Consider the following 20,446-nt stretch of genomic DNA (forward strand, 5'->3'; position numbering starts at 1 on the left):
AGTATGTAATGTTGAAGAACTACTGACAGATGGTATATACAGTACACATACAGTATGTACTGTTGAAGAACTACTGACAGATGGTATATATAGTACACATACAGTATGTAATGTTGAAGAACTACTGACAGATGGTATATACAGTACACATACAGTATGTACTGTTGAAGAACTACTGACATATGGTATATACAGTACACATACAGTATGTACTGTTGAAGAACTACTGACATATGGTATATACAGTACACATACAGTATGTAATGTTGAAGAACTACTGACAGATGGTATATACAGTACACATACAGTATGTAATGTTGAAGAACTACTGACAGATGGTATATACAGTACACATACAGTATGTAACGTTGAAGAACTACTGACAGATGGTATATACAGTACACATACAGTATGTAATGTTGAAGAACTACTGACAGATGGTATATACAGTACACATACAGTATGTACTGTTGAAGAACTACTGACAGATGGTATATATAGTACACATACAGTATGTACTGTTGAAGAACTACTGACAGATGGTATATATAGTACACATACAGTATGTAATGTTGAAGAACTACTGACAGATGGTATATATAGTACACATACAGTATGTACTGTTGAAGAACTAGTGACAGATGGTATATACAGTACACATACAGTATGTAATGTTGAAGAACTACTGACAGATGGTATATATAATATACATACAGTATGTACTGTTGAAGAACTACTGACATATGGTATATGGTGTGGTACACAGCAGTCACCCTGAGGAAAATCATTTTATTTAAAAAAATGTATTTAACCTTTATTTAACTAGGCCAGACAGTTAAGAACAAATTCTTATTTACAATAACGGCCTACCCCGGCCTACCCTGGCCTACCCCGGCCTGCCCCGGCCTACCCCGGCCTGCCCCGGCCTACCCCGGCCAAACCCGGACAATGCTGGGCCATTTGTGCGCTGCCCTATGGGACTCCCAATCATGACCGGATGTGATACAGCCTGGATTCGAACCAGGGACTGTAGTGAACCAGGGACTGCTGTGCCACTCAGGAGTCAAACACTAATTATTTTACAACTTCTCTCTGTCTCTGTCTTTCTCTCTGTGTGTCTCCCTTTATTTATTTATTTATTTCTCTCTCTCTGTCTCCCTCAGACCGGTTGGCAGAGGGAGAGTTCATCAAGGGGGTGACGGAGAACGAAAACGCCATGCGTCTCATTCACTACGAACCCATCACTGACTAGTCATCCCTTCTTCTTCCCCTCTTTCTCCTTCACACACTATTTCTTCCTCTCCTCCTCTTTGTCATTGTATTCTAGTGTTCTGTCTTTCTCTTCTGTGTAAATACTCTTGTATGGTGGTGTCTTAATTGTCTTCACTGTACCTTCTAAGAAAGTAGGGGTTTATGCTGGTTATAGTATACATGTCTGTCTGTGCATGTATGCCTATTGGGTTGAGGCTGTTTTATGAAGGTAGATGTGATAAATATGAAGGTAGATGGCCACTATTGTAATTAGTGTTTGATGCAATATAAACACGTCAGAAAAATTGAGGCACAAGTATATTTATTTGTTTGTATATCGATACAATATCCCTGCTAAATGCTGTTTTCCTATCAGATTGAAGTTACAATAGCTTTTTGGTACAGTGAGATGATTGTGAAAAAGTAATGGTGGTCTAGTGTTTTGCAGTGTCCTGAATACTCATGGACTTCATCATTTGGTAACCATTGCTCATTCTATACATTTCATTATTCTAAGAAGCTCTAAATGGTGTTGCTGTAGAAGGAAAACTTGAAATGTGCAAATGTGATAAATGGTAACAGTTTGGACACAGGTATTTGGGAAAAGAAATTGAAAATCTGTAGAACAAAAAACCTTTTCTCCATTAGGAATGTGCATGGTTGTGATGGTGGCTTTTAGATTTTCATCCTGCAATTGTCTTTTTGTTTTTAATCAAAGAGTTATACGCTGCATATGGTGGATTAAAGCTTTTCTCATAAATTCTGTGTATTGCAAATCATTTTGTGTGTGTGTGCATGTGTGTGTGCGTGTGTGTGTGCATGTGTGTGTGCATGTGTGTGTGTGTGTGTGTGTGCGTGTGTGTGTGCATGTGTGTGTGCGTGTCCGTGATGTCCCACAAATTAGTCTGTGACCTAGAAAAGGTCTGTTTTCAGTAAGAATAGTAGGGTTTCTATACGGTTCCTATTGTCCAAACAGTGACTTCATGTATTCAAATATGTGATTCACAAAGGACAAGGGTCTTATGTTTTTGATCATATTTACACATGGTCAGATAATCCCGGATTTTCTGACACCATGAAAATACGTGCTGTGTGTGTATTATAATGTATTATGCATGCCTGCGCGTGCAAAGTTGTGTCCATGTTCCTATGTTTATTTCCAAGGCCGTTTCTTGTCCCCCACATCCTACTCCCTTCTTCCTTCCCTCCTCAGTCGTTCCCTTCTTCTCTCTGTCCAACTCGGGATTACTGTCATAATCTGCTGTCCAACATCAGAAAGCAGACAGAATAAAATTCTCTGTAATCTTTGCATCCCTATCTCTCGTTTCATCTCTCTCTTATTTGTCTCTGTCTAGCTGCAGGGGAATTATCTGCCTTGTGTCCTCTTATGCTTGTGTATTGATGAACTAATAGCTCATTTACAGTGTTTTACACACATAGTGGTGGTCAGCCCCTAATATTGAGTCGACAAGGTTTCGAAAGTGCTCCACATTGATGCTGGCTCATGTTGACTCGAATGCCTCCCACAGTTGTGTCAAGTTGGCTGGATGTCCTTTGGGTGGTGGACCAAACCCAGCAGCTCTTGACACAAACCGGTGCACCTGGCACCTACTACCAACCCCCCCCCCCGTTCAAAGGCACTTAAATATTTTGTCTTGCCCATTCACGCTCTGAATGGCACACTTAACCAATCCATGTCTCAAGGCTTAAAAATTATTATTTAACTTGTCTCTGCCCCTTCATCTACACTGATAGAGAAATACAGAGAGATCTACAGTAGAGCTACAACAGAGAGATAGAGACATACAGAGAGATCTACAGTAGAGCTACTACAGAGAGATAGAGAAATACAGAGATATCTACAGTAGAGCTACAACAGAGAGATAGAGAAATACAGAGAGATCTACAGTAGAGCTACAACAGAGAGATAGAGAAATACAGAGAGATCTACAGTAGAGCTACAACAGAGAGATAGAGAAATACAGAGATGTCTACAGTAGAGCTACAACAGAGAGATAGAGAAATACAGAGATGTCTACAGTAGAGCTACTACAGAGAGATAGAGAAATACAGAGAGATCTACAGTAGAGCTACTACAGAGAGATAGAGAAATACAGCGAGATCTGCAGTAGAGCTACCACAGAGAGATAGAGAAATACAGAGATGTCTGCAGTAGAGCTACCACAGAGAGATAGAGAAATACAGCGAGATCTGCAGTAGAGCTACAACAGAGAGATAGAGAAATACAGAGATGTCTACAGTAGAGCTACCACAGAGAGATAGAGAAATACAGAGATGTCTACAGTAGAGCTACAACAGAGAGATAGAGAAATACAGCGAGATCTGTAGTAGAGCTACAACAGAGAGATAGAGAAATACAGAGATGTCTACAGTAGAGCTACCACAGAGAGATAGAGAAATACAGAGATGTCTACAGTAGAGATACCACAGACAGATGGATAAATACAGAGAAATCTACAGTATATATATCACAGAGAGATAGAGAAATAGAGATTTACAGTAGAGATACCACAGAGAGATAGAGATATCTACAGTAGAGCTACCACAGACAGATAGAGAAATGCAGATAAGGTCGATGTCTCCTATAGAAGAGGAGGGGGAGCAGGGCTGAGACTGCATGAATAACATCAGTTCCACTTCAGATAGACACAGAGATTATTGTTTATTTTACAGATTCAGAACGGGACCCATTCAGACGAAGTGAAAGCATGATTTACAAAGGTCAGAAAGTATTGGATTCTTATGGTAAAACTATTTCTAACATGGATACATTTACACACGCTACTCTTCTAAAGTTTGGGGTCACTCAGAAATGCCCTTGTTTTTGAAAGAAAAGCTCATTTTGTTGTCCATTAAAATAACATAAAATTGATCAGAAACACAGTGTAGACATTGTTAATGTTGTAAATTACTATTATAGCTGGAAACTTCATTAAATAGTACCTGCAAAACACCAGTCTCAATGTCAACAGTGAAGAGGCGACTCAGGGATGCTGACCTTCTAGGCAGAGTTCCTCTGTCCAGTGTCTGTGTTCTTTTGCCCATCTTAATCTTTTGTTTTTTTTGGCCAGTCTGAGATATGTCTTTTTCTTTGCAACTCTGCCTAGAAGGTCAACATCCCGGAGTCGCCTCTTCACTGTTGATGTTGAGACTGGTGTTTTGCAGGTACTATTTAATGAAGCTGCCAGTTGAGGACTTGTGAGGTGTCTGTTTCTCAAACTAGACACTCTAATGTACTTGTCCTCCTGTTCAGGTGTGCTCCGGGGCCTCCCACTCCTCTTTCTATTCTGGTTAGAGACAGTTTGCACTGTTCTGTGAAGGGAGTAGTACACAGCGTTGTACGAGATCTTCAGTTTCTTGGTAATTTTTCATTTCTCAGAACAACTAAATTGCTTTACTTTCAAAAACAAGGACATTTCTAAGTGACCCCAAACTTTAGAACGGTAGTGTACATGTATACTGTATAACAATCCCTTACCATTAGGCACTATTGTATTAATGAATGACAATGTGAGGAGTGTTAGCCCGAACCATGTATGTCAAGGTGATCTCTGTTCAATGTCAAAGAGGGGATACTGTAGCTCTTACAGCCAACACAGTTCCTGTGTCCCATGTCCATCAAGTGCTGCTTCTGCCCCACAAGCAGTGCAAGAGAAGTATATCAGCATTCCTTATCTCTCATATCTTATGTCAGAACTATTTCCCTCCCACTTTCTCAGTCTCACTATTTTTCGGTCTTACTCTTTCCATCTTGAGAGCTCATGGTGCATATACAGTACCTGTAAAGTGACTACATTACCCATAGTCCTCCTCTGTTCTCTTTAGCCCCACCCATCACTTATTAACAAGGCGAATCAGCTCTTTCCCTCTCCATGGCCTCCTCCATCTCATCCATCTCTCTCTCACAGTCCTCACAGCCCTCTGGCCCACACCCTCCTACCAACACCAGAGTTGGTACATCCCCGTTCCCCACCCCCATCACGGTTCCGTCAGGCGCCCACGCTACGTCAATCATCCCGTCTGGGCACTGCAATAGGCCACTGACAGAGTAGAGCCCGCTCCCGGGAACCACCTCATTGTAGGGAGGGGCGTGGGTGGCGGCGCGGGCCTCCTCCAATCGGAGCCTCTGTTTGTGGCGCAGCTCGATGATGGTCTTGGTGTAAGAGTTGAGGGTGAAGACTGCAGCTCCCATACAACAGCTGAAGGAGATCCACGCCAGGCTGAGGAGAGACCACAGAGAGAGGGGGAGGGGTCATTAGAGAGAGAGGGCTATGAAAGAAGTGTCCCTACTATTCACTACTAAGACTGTGAATGAATACCCACGCGAATGACCAGCCGTAGTCCCAGGTCTGAGGCCTCCAGTCTTTAGGGCCAACGATGACAGTCATCTGGAACACTGTGGTGTACATCATGTGGGCCACCATCCCCATCAGACCTGGAAGGGGAGAGAGAAAAGCATTGATTTACTGTTTCATTGATTCTTTAACTGAACATCTTGGCTAGAGGATGGGAGGCAGACCGAGATAAAGAGGTGAAGTCTGGAGATGGAAGAATATGAACAAGAGAAGTGCTTTATACAGTAAAGACAGGGGAGGGAGGGAGGGAGGGAGGGAGGGAGGGAGGGAGGGAGGGAGGGAGTAGAGTCAAGTCATTACCTGACAGTACGGTGCAGATGGCAGCATAGGCGTTGATTTTGAGAGCGTGTATCTCCTTATGGGAACACAACAACTCCAACCACATCAACAGAAAGCCCATTCCCAATAGACCGATGTAAGTGAACTCAGATATCACCGATAGCCACAACACACCTGGAGACACACACACACAGACACACACACATGTTTGTTTTACTATCCATGTGGGGACCAAACAATTGATTCCCATTCAAAATCCTATTTTCCCTAAGCCATAACCCTAACCCTTAACCTCAACCCACTAACCCTAATTGTAACCCTAAACCTAACCTGAGCCTAAAATAGCCTTTTTCCTTGTCCCCACATGTCCGAACTTCCCCATATCTGGTCCCCACAAGGATAATAAAACCAAACACACACACTGTATCAATGGGAGGCCCATCCTCAAAATAACATAATGCAAAACTAAACACCACAGGCAAAGAGGAAGCGAGAGAGTGAGAGAGAGAGAGAGAGAGAGAGAGAGAGAGAGAGAGAGAGAGAGAGAGAGAGAGAGAGAGAACACACCTTGTGTTTCACCAGGAGTCAGCTCAATAAAGCTGCGACACTTCTCACCTGGAGGAAAGATTTAGAACAATATTAGCAGTTTACAACTTTTTGTGAGAGAGAAAAGTAAAGTGTGCTTGTAGCCTTTCTCACCATCAACGTGTTTCTCACAGCTCTCCCAGAAGCCCGTGTGGAAGTATCTGAAGGTGTACTTGTCCTCTCCTGTCTCCCAGATGTAGTGGACAGCATTGTCCAGCTGTCTCTGGCGGATCTTAGCCAGTTCATCTCTCCTCTGGGGGGGCAGGGTTCTGTTGTAAGGGTTCTGAGTTGGGCTCTCTGGGGAGAGTAGAATATTATATTTCCTCTGGGGGGACAGGGTTCTGTTGTAAGGGTTCTGAGTTGGGCTCTCTGGGGGGGACAGGGTTCTGTTGTAAGGGTTCTGAGTTGGGCTCTCTGGGGGGGCAGGGTTCTGTTGTAAGGGTTCTGAGTTGGGCTCTCTGGGGAGAGTAGAATATTATATTTCCTCTGGGGGGACAGGGTTCTGTTGTATGGGTTCTGAGTTGGGCTCTCTGGGGGGGACAGGGTTCTGTTGTAAGGGTTCTGAGTTGGGCTCTCTGGGGAGAGTAGAATATTATATTTCCTCTGGGGGGGACAGGGTTCTGTTGTATGGGTTCTGAGTTGGGCTCTCTGGGGGGGACAGGGTTCTGTTGTAAGGGTTCTGAGTTGGGCTCTCTGGGGACAGTAGAATATTATATTTCCTCTGGGGGGACAGGGTTCTGTTGTAAGGGTTCTGAGTTGGGCTCTCTGGGGGGGACAGGGTTCTGTTGTATGGGTTCTGAGTTGGGCTCTCTGGGAAGACAGGGTTCTGTTGTAAGGGTTCTGAGTTGGGCTCTCTGGGGGGGACAGGGTTCTGTTGTAAGGGTTCTGAGTTTGGCTCTCTGGGGGGAGTAGAATATTATATTTCCTCTGGGGGGGACAGGGTTCTGTTGTATGGGTTCTGAGTTGGGCTCTCTGGGAAGAGAGTAGAATATTATCTTGGTATCCATCTGATGACAGTGGAACTGTATCTTTCTGTTCACCTCTCTTTTTTAAATGTTATCTTTATTTAACCAGGCAAGTCAGTTAAGAACAAATTCTTATATTCATTGACGGCCGAGGAACAGTGGGTTAACTGTATTATTCAGGGGCAGAAAGACAGATTTGAACCTTATCCGCTCGGGGATTCAATCTTGCAACCTTTCGGTTACTAGTCCAACGCTCTAGCCACTAGGCTAGCTGCCGCTCCATAACCCTTAACTTCCAAAAACCTGAACATTCTGAGTAAAACCCTAAATTCTTTCGATAAATCCTTTCTAAGAAGTCACCCACTGGGCACACACTGGTTGAATCAACATTGTTTCCATGTCATTTCAAATAAATGAAATAGACGTTGAATTGACGTTAATGCCCAGTAGGGATTGATTAAAATCGCATCCCATTTCTTGGGAATGACACTGGGTCAGTTTGTCGCTCCTATCTCTGTAGTAAAACTCACATTGGATGTAATCCCTCTAAATGGATTCCCACCCAAATCTATTTCCCATTGTCTACAACACTAAGGTATTTATAACATAACTCAGACAGGATCAACCACCTGTGTTACTAAGTGTGTGTATTTGTTTATTCACATGCATATGTGTGAACGTGGGTGTGTATTCACGTGCATGTGTGTGAGCGTGTGTCAGGTGAGCCTCCTGCTGTGTGTGAGTGTGTGTGTCAGGTGAGCCTCTTGCTGTGTGTGAGCGTGTGCGTCAGGTGAGCCTCCTGCTGTGGTTAGCATGTTTGTCAGGTGAGCCTCCTGCTGTGGTTAGCATGTGTGTCAGGTGAGCCTCCTGCTGTGGTTAGCATGTGTGTCAGGTGAGCCTCCTGCTGTGGTTAGCATGTGTGTCAGGTGAGCCTCCTGCTGTGGTTAGCATGTGTGTCAGGTGAGCCTCCTGCTGTGGTTAGTGGTGCCACAGTACATACTGAACACTGCAGCTACAGATCTCTAACTGGATTAATGTATGGAGTTATAAAGTGTTAATCTTAATCTCACTGGATTATGCACAATACAGACCAGGGAGCAGAGAGGACAGAACAAAACCCCAGGATTCATCTGCATTCCTCACACCCAGTAGATTACAGCTCAGAGCAAAGTTGTTTTCAATGAGGGATGTGGAGGCAGGTTTGAAAGGTTAGATGAAATATGTACAGTATCATAAACCTTGGGAGAATAGGGGAAGAGGCCACATAAGTGGCCAGAACGTACTGCTGGGATGATCAACTGACAACTTCTTTGAAAACAGTTGATTTGGAGTTAAAAACTAAATCAGACTGGCATATTTTGGGTGTTTGGCCATTTGGGAGCACTTGGATGTGGGTTGTGATTGGGTTTCAACCCAAGTGGGCATGAAGAGCAAGGCAGACTATCACCGAACACACACAAGCATGCACACATACAGAAGACACTTTCTCTCTCACACACACACACACACACACACACACACACACACACACACACACACACACACACACACACACACACACACACACACACACACACACACACACACACACACACACACACAGTCAGAAGACAGCATGTCATAAATGGCTGGCAGATGTCACCATGGTGTTACAGTTGTGAAATTATTGTGAAACACTGTCCTTCTACTTGTCTAACACTTAGATGGGTACTTGAACCAAATGAATGCAGTTCAGACTCCCTTGGACATCCAAACGTTTAGATAATAGTTTAGGGTTGGTAGGATCTGTAGGGCTGACTAGTGATGACAGTAACAGGATATACATATGATCACAGTGAGAGGTGGGTCAATAAGTTAGGGTGACACTCTTGGAACTGGGTGTGTTGAGAGTGCTACAGGAAATGACATCACAATTACACAGGTGACAGTTCCGTAGGTGGCATACCTGTGGTGTAGGGTTCACTGTTGTTCTGCCCACAGTTCCTCATCTTGACCGGAGACAGGCAGAGAGGCTTGACCACCTTGTGAGTCCCTTCACACCAGTAGGAGGTGCAGAGAGCCAGGATGGACAGGGCCAGAGCCAGAGTGGTCAGGGTCAGGGACAGCAGGGAGCGGGACCGACGAGACATGTTCTCCAACATGGCCACACCGGGAGGAGGGGAGAGGGTAAGAGAAGGTCAAGAAGGAGGGATAGGGCAGGAGGAGAGGAAGTGTGTAGAGACTCAAGGCAGGGGAAGGAGAAGAAGAGGATGGTGAAAGAGATGCAGTATGTGAGGATGAGGTTGTTATTGGTGATGTAGAGGATGATGAAGAAGATGATGACAGTTCTGGTGATAGATTGAAATCAGTGAAAGAGAGTTTCATAAAGAAAGAACAGTGTAAAAAACAAGACAAGATAAAAAACAATGTAGAGAAAAGATTAGAAAATGGGGACAAAGGGAAAGCAAGAATAGAGAGAGAAGGGGAAAGAGAGAGAGTCGGATAAGATTCTGTCAAGGTAAAAGAGGGATGGAAAATAAGAGATGGACAGAATGCACAAATGAACAGAGGAGAGGGGTCAGACCAAGAGAAAAGAAAGGGATGGTAGGAGGACATGTCTGTCCGACCAGGACTCTAGGTTTATGCTGTTATAGATCCCTAGGGCTCTTCACTCTAACCATTCAACAGTAATGGGAGTGAATAGATCACTAGTCCCTAGCCGCCTTTCATCATAAACTTTAGAGCTATCGGATATGCTATCTAGATCTCTGTCGCCTAACTTTTCACTCTAGTCCTACAGTGAGTTTTGATTATACAGACTTGATACAGATACTATCAGATCCAGCCGTAAAACGTATCATCAAATGGAGAGAGATTATTGGAATACATTTTGCTTTGGCGTACAAGTGTTTTCCGTGTGATCACATCTTAGGGCAGATACAGAATATCTTACTCACAGTAATGCTTAGGGTGACGGGTCGTACAGGTCCAAGAGTTCACTGTGTGTTTGCATATGGTTCTGGAGTAATCCATACCGTTCTGTGACCTGTACCACGTTATTAACTTTCTACTTCCTGATTAAGAAGTTCTGGCCTGCCTCTACCTCTCACGGCATCCTCCTTACGACTTAAAGTAGAGTAGGAATAAAATGGAGGGAATAAAATGTACAGATTACTTTTTTTGATGAAATCATTAGTTAAGCCTCTGATCTAAATCGTTTTTCTGGTAGTCCATGTTAATCTGCTCTAATCTGTTTGTGTTAGGTGTGTTAGAGTGTGAAACCCACTCTGGCTCTCTCTCCTGGTCTCTCTCTCACACTGTTTGCGATCCCTGCAATGTTAACACAGGACAGATTAACCAGTTAGTATGACTGCCGATCACTGTAATATCACTAGAATCTTCAAGTCAGTCTCAGTGGGAAGTATCGGTGCTGAAGGACCCCCTGAAAAATCAGAATTATTTTTATTTTTTTAACAAAATAGTACTAGTTTTACTAGTTCTGTATTAGCGGACCAATATAGTAACGCAGGCAAAAACCCGCACCCCCAAACTACTTCCCGCGGCTATGTCTGGTGAAAAACTTTTCAGATTTGCAGGTATTGTTTACAAAGCCCATTATATTCAGGTTTAATACCCAGCACATTCTGTAGCAGTCAATAAACTGAAATCCATTGGCATAACAAATGGGCAATAAAAAATGCTAAACACAAAATGACCTGCAGTACGTTAAAAACCCGGTGCCATTTCACTATACCTGCATTTCGCAACACCCACAATAACATCTGCTAAAAATGTGTATGAGACCAATAAAATGAGATTTTCCCTATAATCAGTTACCAACAGCAACATTCTCTTTCAGTCATTTCAGTTGCAATTTTTATATTTTTTTTGAAAGGAAGGACTGGACAGTACAAGACATATAAACAACCATACAGAGCACATCAGGAAGTACATCATTCTTTTCTCCATGTCAAACTCTTAACAGCTTACTCAGTTCTAGGAACTACTAATTCTTAGCCTGAAATTTGGCACCAAATCGAAACTGCATCGTTGCCTCACTACAAAAGAAACAGAAGTCTATTTTTCGATTGAGACAACATCCATCAATACAATGCAATCTGTCTACTGCCATCTTTTGCTGACATTCATTTTCCTCCATCACAGGCTTTCCTTCCTATCCTCTTTCGTATTTTTCTCAGTCCTCTCCGATTTGCTGAGACATTTATGTTGACCAAGCAATAACTTTGCACACATTTTTTGGTATTTTTGTTATCCCTGGTTTAACCCAAGTACTCCGCACTACTCCTCTCTCTAATACCCCTTTGTCAGAATGAGCAGTTTTGACCCTTACCTCTCCAGCCAGATGCTCCTCTCTCTCTTTATCCTCCTTTCCCACTCTCTCTCATGCTCCAGGACGAGTGTGAGTCCCCCGCCACACTCCTCCTTTTTCTGTCTTTCTTGGGAATTTGTGTCACAGACCCATCCCAAATCCATGTAATCCCTCTAAGTCCATCTGTTACTGTACTTTCTCCCATATCAGTCTCCCTCCCTCCCTAGTACCCCCCTCTATCTTTCTTGACTAACCCCAACTCAACTTTCACCCACTCTTGGCACCATCCCATGTCATTACAGTGTTTGTGTTTGAATTGTTGCACTCATCTCAATCTGTGTGGGGTTATATTTAGTGTAAGTATCCTAGCCGGACAGGTTATGCCCCCTGTGCAAAGCCAAATCCTGACATTTTCCTATTAATGTCTATAATTGTCTGGAGACAACACAGGGGACAGAGTGGGTTTACTTTATATAGTCACGATTTATTTACATTGGGTTATGTACAGCAAAACAAACAAGAAATTAGCAATGACAACATTGGTTTAGGCAAGGAAGGAGTATAAACAATATTGTGTGTGTATGCGTTTGATCTGAAAAGGGCTAAAAACTGTTAACCCCAGGCTTGAGATTTACAATAATGTAGAACAAGCTTCCCATCGCTGCCAAAACACTGAAAAACACAGAGGGTAAGAGTTACTCTTTTAGAATAGGAAAGGGAGCACAAAACATCAGCTGAAGTATTTAGCGGGTATTTAATAGGGACGGTCAAGGCCATGGGTCAAGATGGGGTCAAGTGGACACTAATAGCCTGACCCTTAGACCAGGAGAACAGTGCCTGATAAACCTTCAGCCTTTACCCCAGCGTTAACAGGCCTGAAGAGAATTAGATAGTAAGTCATATGGCTCGGTCATACAGGCTTGCAATGAGAATAGTGGAGCTTCTGCCAAACATCTATACAGTTCCTTCTGATCTGTAAACACTGAAGGGGTAGCCTTGGGCTAGAGGCTATTTTGTAACCAAATTCTCAGAATCACCTCACATCTTTTCTCACATAGTCTTGTTTATGATATTACAGACACCTTAATGCATACTTTTACATTTTATTATGATCTAAACATAAAAATAAAACAAAAACATTTTCCTTGTTACTAGCCTCTCAATGGCTAATACATAGCATCAGCAATCCAGGGTTTATATACATCCTTGGTGAATACTCCAGGCCTGTATTGACATAACACATACAGTAGTGTACTGGCCCCAGGGAACAGTAGTCACTGTGGAGATAAGAACAGCTCCATCTCACAGGGAATTGCTCACTTAGACCTCCCTCCGGTGGTCAACTAACTTACCACAGGACAAATAGATAACAGAAAAACTGCATTTCCCAAGGCCTCCAGAAATGATTTCAAATGAAAAGTACTCACTTCAAACAGGACTCCTACTTCCTGATCAGGCGAGGGAGAGAATGACTGGTTGACGTAAATGAACTGTGTGGAGAGAGAGATTTTCTTTATTGTTTATTATCTATTTCACTGGCCAATAAAGCCCATTATGTGTGTGAGTGTGTGTGTGTGTGTGTGTGTGTGTGTGTGTGTGTGTGTGTGTGTGTGTGAGTGAGTGAGTGAGTGAGTGAGTGAGTGAGTGAGTGAGTGAGTGAGTGAGTGAGAGAGAGAGTGAGTGAGTGAGAGCGTGAGTGAGAGAGTGAGTGAGAGAGAGAGAGCAATGGGTGTTTAGAATCATTGAACAAGCTGACACACTATGGTCCCAGATCAAAGGCCACAGTGGGTGCATATCAAGGGGCCAGGATGCTTTCTCCAGTTCATACCTCAGTCACAGATAGAAGGGGTAGTCCAGACATGTCACAGGGGCTATAAAGCTGAAGCATCCGTTAAGAACGGTCAAACAGGGAATTGGTTCCAATCGTTTTTCCACCATTCATTTCTCATAGGGGATTTTTAGAAACACTTAAATGTAGGCTTACCCTGGCATGACGCTTAGATAACCATGTCAATATCTCTCAAACAAGGTGACTTTTATCAATATATTCACCTCTATTTATCCTCAGATTCAAATATGATAATTAGCATCAGACTAGGCACCCTGCAAGACTACAAATCCCTGCACGCTTCTGCACGTCATCTCTAGCTGGCACCCTGCAAGACTACAAATCCCTGCACGCTTCTGCACATCATCTCTAGCTGGCACCCTGCAAGACTACAAATCCCTGCACGTCATCAGACTAGGCACCCTGCAAGACTACAAATCCCTGCACGCTTCTGCACGTCATCTCTAGCTGGCACCCTGCAAGACTACAAATCCCTGCACGCTTCTGCACGTCATCAGACTAGGCACCCTGCAAGACTACAAATCCCTGCACGCTTCTGCACGTCATCAGACTAGGCACCCTGCAAGACTACAAATCCCTGCACGCTTCTGCACATCATCTCTAGCTGGCACCCTGCAAGACTACAAATCCCTGCACGCTTCTGCACGTCATCAGACTAGGCACCCTGCAAGACTACAAATCCCTGCACGCTTCTGCGCGTCATCTCTAGCTGGCACCCTGCAAGACTACAAATCCCTGCACGCTTCTGCACATCATCTTTAGCTGGCACCCTGCAAGACTACAAATCCCTGCACGTCATCAGACTAGGCACCCTGCAAGACTACAAATCCCTGCACGCTTCTGCACGTCATCTCTAGCTGGCACCCTGCAAGACTACAAATCCCTGCACGCTTCTGCACGTCATCTCTAGCTGGCACCCTGCAAGACTACAAATCCCTGCACGCTCCTGCACGTCATCAGACTAGGCACCCTGCAAGACTACAAATCCCTGCACGCTTCTGCACGTCATCTCTAGCTGGCACCCTGCAAGACTACAAATCCCTGCACGTCATCAGACTAGGCACCCTGCAAGACTACAAATCCCTGCACGCTTCTGCACGTCATCTCTAGCTGGCACCCTGCAAGACTACAAATCCCTGCACGTCATCAGACTAGGCACCCTGCAAGACTACAAATCCCTGCACGCTCCTGCACGTCATCTCTAGCTGGCACCTTTGCTAACAGGTACATTTTAAGAAATGTTGCCAATTTATTAATTACAACATTTAGCTAACATTAGATAATTACTCCAGAGATTCTTACCTTTGCCTCAATTCGGCACTTGTAGTTCTTTATAATAGCCACATTAGCAGATAATTAGCATTTCATTTGTTGGGGGGTAAATACAGGCAAATATATTGATAAAAGTCACCATGTCTGAGAGAAGTTTACACGGTTATCTAAACGTCACACCAGAGTAAGTGGTGTGGGGGCTGTGCTTTGGCAAAGTGGGTGGGGTTATATCCTTCCTGTTTGGCCCTGTCCGGGGGTGTCCTCGGATGGGGCCACAGTGTCTCCTGACCCCTCTTGTCTCAGCCTCCAGTATTTATGCTGCAGTAGTTTATGTGTCGGGGGGCTAGGGTCAGTTTGTTATATCTGGAGTACTTCTCCTGTCCTATTCGGTGTCCTGTATGAATTTAAGTGTGCTCTCTCTAATTCTCTCTTTCTTTCTCTCTCTCGGAGGACCTGAGCCCTAGGACCATGCCTCAGGACTACCTGACATGATGACTCCTTGCTGTCCCCAGTCCACCTGGCCATGCTGCTGCTCCAGTTTCAACTGTTCTGCCTTATTATTATTGGACCATGCTGGTAATTTATGAACATTTGAACATCTTGGCCATGTTCTGTTATAATCTCCACCCGGCACAGCCAGAAGAGGACTGGCCACCCCACATAGCCTGGTTCCTCTCTAGGTTTCTTCATAGATTTTGGCCTTTCTAGGAAGTTTTTCCTAGCCACCGTGCTTCTACACCTGCATTGCTTGCTGTTTGGGGTTTTAGGCTGGGTTTCTGTACAGCACTTTGAGATAGCAGCTGATGTACGAAGGGCTATATAAATCAATTTGATTTGATTTTGATTTGAGTAAGCCTACACAAAACACAGCCTTTATTTTAAGTGTTTCTAAAAATCCCCTATGGGAAAAATGAATGGTGGAAAAACAATTGGAACCATTTCCCTGTTTGACCGCTAGGTTTTATGGGTATAATGACTCATACTGTGATACTCTATAGGATCGTGCTAGGCTTTACTTGCTCCCACTGTAAAACGACACAGATGAACCATCTTAGGTTAGTTCTAAACATATCTTTGCTTCATTGGTGCATATACCAGAGGTATCACCTGTCCACTTCCTCTAGCTGGAGGGAAGGAGGCAAGAGACAACTATTGAGAAGCACGCACACAATAACTCACCAGCTGTTCATTGGCCTCCATCTTGAGGAATCGAGAGATGAATTGAGAGAGTGATTGCACTGTCCTCCCTTTCTCTACCGACCATTTCTTTGTCTTCATGATGGGGGTGTCTCCTACTGCCTTCAACAACACATCAACTTGGGAGAGGAGGATGAAGGGAGAATGAGAGAGAGACAGAATACATGTATATTTTGCATAGCATAACAATAGACTGCTAGACTAAAGTTAATACCCTGATCTGTTATTGGTCACATACACATGATTAGCAGATGTTATTGCAAGTGTAGCGAAATGCTTGTACTTCTAGTTCCAACAGTGCAGCATTATCTAACATGTATTATCTGACATGTAATCGAACAATTCCACAACAGCTACCTAATACACACACATCTAAGTAAAGGAATGGAATAAGAATATATACATATAAATATATGGAGGGGCAATGACAGAGCGGCATAGGCAAGATGCAATAGATGGTATAAAATGCAATATATACATATGAGATGAGTGATATGTAAACATTATTAAAGTGACTAGTGATCGATGTATTAGCCACATAATTTTGCAACCTAAACTATCATAGGTTTGCAGCTATGTTATAGTCAGCTGGAAAAATAGGTATATCTTGGACTGTGAAATCATTATAGCCATGACCATGACACACGCCGTAATGTCTGAAAGTGGATTTTGGCATGTTCTATGTAGTAAGAAAATAAGAAAAAAGAAGATGTCTCAGCCTTAAAGAAAAATGTGTATAATGTGTTAAAGTAAGAGGTAAACATAGTTTGAAATGCAAGCAAACTTGAACCATTCAGCCAGCGCCCGCCCTACTTAAAACGTATGAACATCCCTGACCATCGATTCGCTGTTCACAAAATTGTTTCAATTATATTGACTGAGACAACTGTCAATCAACCTCTTCCGGGTCAGTTTGCTTGTAAACAGAAAGCACGATATCTTACTGTAATTTTAACTGTGAGTCAAACACTCGCTCATAATTTACTTTTTTTCTTATCGTCTGCCATCCCCGAGTCTTCCGTAGGCTGTTGTGGGGTTGAAGGCTCATCTTTTTGCGTTTCTGTAGGAGACTCTGCGTTGTCAGACATCCTCAGCAGTCCTTATCATGAGTGTGTGCACTAGATTCTGACACGCACTCGTTATGGGGAAAACGCTGCATGCTATTGGCCGAAACCAATGTCAATGTTCAATGCATCTCATTCGATTGGTGTATTGGAAATTGGAGCGTTTTAGGGTAATTTGTGAACAGTGGTCGTAGTTGACAGTTGATCTCTTGGTTTTTCCATCTATTCGTGAATTGTTGAGGTGTGTTGTCAATGCAATTATCGCTGTCTCTGTTTAGCCAATATATTTTTCAGCTTGATCTAGCAATCAATGTCTAATTATATGACAGTCTTGGTCCTTTATTTCACATGCTGAATGTTGGCTGTGTACTGTATGTGTAACCCCGTTTACTCTGTCATAAATCTAAAATGTTCCTAGATTTTGCTAATAAGGAGGGGGTGTCAACTGTCCGGTAGCTGTAGAAAGTTGGACCTTCAAGTTCAACCATTCCACACGTCGACCCCCCACTATCAACTATCAACAGTACGTTTGATTATTTTGCCTTTACCAATTTAATGTTTATATACTTTCTTTTGATAGGCATTCCTGGACATTGAAAACATTACAGTGAAATATCTAAATCTGCTATAGCTATGTGACATACGAGTTCCCTATGAGCATACCCACTGTTTACATTTATTTAACTAGGCAAGTCAGTTAAGAACAAATTCTTATTTTCAATGACGGCCGAGGAACAGGGGCAGAACAACAGATTTGTACCTTGTCAGCTCAGGGATTTCGGTTTCTAGTCCAACACTCTAACCACTAGGCTACCCTGCCAGCATGACATTGAAATAATTACATTAATTGAATCCTCTTGTTGTCTCGTCTGTGTCTTGAGTTGAATAAATAAATGTTGAGAGTTGAGAACATGATTTTGCTGTCACAAATGTTTTCTGTCACAGTCCTCTGAATCTGATCCATTGAGCACCCCTTTGATGTAGTACTTCTTCTAGACTCTTCTATTCTCTCCATTTTCTCGCTACATATTGCTCTCTCAGTGGCAGGGATTGGCAGACTGTCAACAAAGGGCTCAGTACTCTTACTGTGTGACATGCAGGAGAAGTTCAGGCCCAACATCTTCCAGTTCACCAACATTGTCAGCAACGCAGCCAGACTGCTACAGGTACACACACACACACACATATTCATACAGCTCATTACAAATTAAAGTTGTTGCCACCCACATAGCAGCCAATACAAATTCAATGTGTGTGTGTGTGTGTGTGTGTGTCCACATCCCAGGCAGCCCGTGTTCTGGGCATCCCCCCCATAGTGACAGAGCAGTACCCTAAAGGCCTGGGTCCCACGGTGCCTGAGCTGGGGGCTGGGGACCTGACAGCCCACGCCAAGACCAAGTTCACCATGATGATAGAGCCAGTGGAGAAGGAGCTCAAAGCCCTGGGAGATCCCAAGATAGCCATCCTCTGTGGGATAGAGACACAGGCCTGCATCGCGGTGAGACCACAGGGTCAGATATGACTGGAATTGGTCCCTAAGCTCAGATCTGTGATCAGTTTTTCCCTACCTGAATCTAAGAGCCGTGTTCAGATTGACCCTTGGGAACAAGTTCATAATTAATTGAATTTACTGTAAATAGGGCTCATCTATCTTTTCTTCTCCCACTAATTAGTGCACGACCTTTGACCTGCTGGAGAAGGGTATGGAGGTGCATATCGTGGCTGATGCCGTCTCATCCAGAAGGTACTCCCTACTCCCTCCTGTGTTCCCTACTATTTCTCTTCAATATGACAATACTGTTTTTCAATGACATATGCTCACATTTTCACTGGTTAAACATTTCTGGTGCTGAGATATTATTTTCCCTTCTCTATTTCCATCTCCAGTCAGACAGACCGGCTGTTTGCCCTGTCCCGGTTGAGGCAGAGTGGAGCCTTCCTGACCACCACAGAGGCCGTCCTACTACAGCTAGTGCAAGATTCCCAACACCCCAACTTTAGAGAGGTACTGTACCATGTGACCTCCACCTTTCAGAATACACACACTGCCTATTGTCTTATCTGTTAGTGTTGTGATTACACTCAGCCTGTTACATGTTAATTACATATGTTATTACACAAGTCGTTACTCTTGTATAAGCCTATGTATTGTAAATAGTGTCCAGCAGTGGATGAATCTGGAATGTTCATGTGATGGTGTTTCCTTCCATAGATCCAGAAGCTGTTGGTCCAGCCATCCCCTGACACAGCCTTGCTGGCCTTCTTCAGCTCTCTGTAGAGAAGACAAGCTCCTTCTTGTTGTCTGTGAAATCATCTGAAACACTGTGTGAACACAAGTACGGAAATAAACCCATGCTGCTGTTTTCCATGCTGACTGCTGATTGTTGATCATCTTTGAAATGGGGGGTAAATGGAGAAGGGAGCGTATATAGAAGCCATTTGATGACATCATATTACTGTTGTGAGTTTTGCTTTGCTCTGTATATTTTTTGTATTTTATTTGATCTATTACACCTTTATTTAACCAGGTAGGCAAGTTGAGAACAAGTTCTCATTTACAATTGCGACCTGGCCAAGATAAAGCAAAGCAATTCGACACATACAACAACACAGAGTTACACATGGAGTAAAACAAACATACAGTCAATAATACAGTAGAAAAATAAGACTATATACAATGTGAGCAAATGAGGTGAGATGAGGGAGGTGAAGGCAAAAAAAAGGCCATGGTGGCGAAGTAAATACAATATAGCAAGTAAAACACTGAAATGGTAGATTTGCAGTGGAAGAATGTGCAAAGTAGAGATAGAAATAATGGGGTGCAAAGGAGCAAAATAAATAAATACAGTCGGGGAAGAGGTAGTTGTTTGGGCTAAAATATAGATGGGCTATGTACAGGTGCAGTAATCTGTGAGCTGCTCTGACAGCTGGTGCTTAAAGCTAGTGAGGGAGATAAGTGTTTCCAGTTTCAGAGATTTTTGTAGTTTGTTCCAGTCATTGGCAGCAGAGAACTGGAAGTAGAGGCAGCAAAAGGAAGAATTGGTTTTGGGGGTGACCAGAGAGATATATCTGCTAGAGCGCATGCTACAGGTGTATGCTGGTAGGCTTACATCTTTCCTACTCCAAATCACATTTTCGTTGTCACTTGCTTGGTAAACAGCAGGTGTAGACTAACAGTGAAATGTTTTCTTGTGGGCCCTTCCCAACAATGCAGAGAGAAAGAAAATATAAATAGTAGAACAATAATAACAAAAGGTACATAATGAGTAATAATAACTATATACACAGGGTACCAGTAC

At 43.3% G+C, this 20,446-nt stretch overlaps 4 protein-coding genes across 4 annotated transcripts in view; 2 read left to right on the top strand and 2 right to left on the bottom strand.

Annotated features, from left to right (window-relative positions):
• The window catches only part of LOC139405750 (visinin-like), a 9,104-nt gene extending 7,099 nt beyond the window's left edge, over positions 1 to 2,005 (top strand). The window contains exon 3 of the mRNA XM_071148173.1: positions 1,164 to 2,005. Within this exon, the coding sequence (XP_071004274.1) occupies positions 1,164 to 1,252 (89 nt within the window). The 3' untranslated portion in view covers positions 1,253 to 2,005. The remainder of the gene's footprint in view (positions 1 to 1,163) is intronic.
• A 2,432-nt stretch (positions 2,006 to 4,437) lies between these two features.
• On the bottom strand, positions 4,438 to 11,882 carry LOC139405751 (germ cell-specific gene 1-like protein). The gene is made up of 8 exons (XM_071148174.1): positions 11,787 to 11,882; positions 10,393 to 10,765; positions 9,402 to 9,677; positions 6,606 to 6,788; positions 6,474 to 6,521; positions 5,928 to 6,080; positions 5,596 to 5,707; positions 4,438 to 5,492 (listed from the first exon to the last, which is right to left on the bottom strand). The coding sequence occupies exons 3-8, from the start codon at positions 9,595 to 9,597 to the stop codon at positions 5,114 to 5,116; spliced, it is 1,071 nt and encodes a 356-aa protein (XP_071004275.1). The 5' UTR covers positions 9,598 to 9,677; positions 10,393 to 10,765; positions 11,787 to 11,882; the 3' UTR covers positions 4,438 to 5,113.
• Positions 11,883 to 12,227: 345 nt separating this feature from the next.
• LOC139405753 (ubiquitin-like protein ATG12) lies at positions 12,228 to 17,244 on the bottom strand. The gene is made up of 4 exons (XM_071148176.1): positions 17,069 to 17,244; positions 16,066 to 16,202; positions 13,193 to 13,255; positions 12,228 to 12,437 (listed from the first exon to the last, which is right to left on the bottom strand). Exons 1-4 carry the CDS (start codon positions 17,169 to 17,171, stop codon positions 12,378 to 12,380), a joined length of 363 nt encoding a protein of 120 aa, XP_071004277.1. The 5' UTR covers positions 17,172 to 17,244; the 3' UTR covers positions 12,228 to 12,377.
• Positions 17,245 to 17,296: 52 nt separating this feature from the next.
• On the top strand, positions 17,297 to 19,525 carry LOC139405752 (isochorismatase domain containing 2). The gene is made up of 7 exons (XM_071148175.1): positions 17,297 to 17,388; positions 17,566 to 17,670; positions 18,189 to 18,313; positions 18,433 to 18,645; positions 18,821 to 18,891; positions 19,035 to 19,152; positions 19,360 to 19,525. Coding segments are annotated over exons 2-7 (594 nt in total). The 5' UTR covers positions 17,297 to 17,388; positions 17,566 to 17,669; the 3' UTR covers positions 19,426 to 19,525.
• The last annotated feature ends 921 nt before the right edge of the window (positions 19,526 to 20,446 follow it).

The sequence above is a fragment of the Oncorhynchus clarkii genome, chromosome 3 (assembly GCF_045791955.1).
Source record: "Oncorhynchus clarkii lewisi isolate Uvic-CL-2024 chromosome 3, UVic_Ocla_1.0, whole genome shotgun sequence".
NCBI classification, from domain to species: domain Eukaryota; kingdom Metazoa; phylum Chordata; class Actinopteri; order Salmoniformes; family Salmonidae; genus Oncorhynchus; species Oncorhynchus clarkii.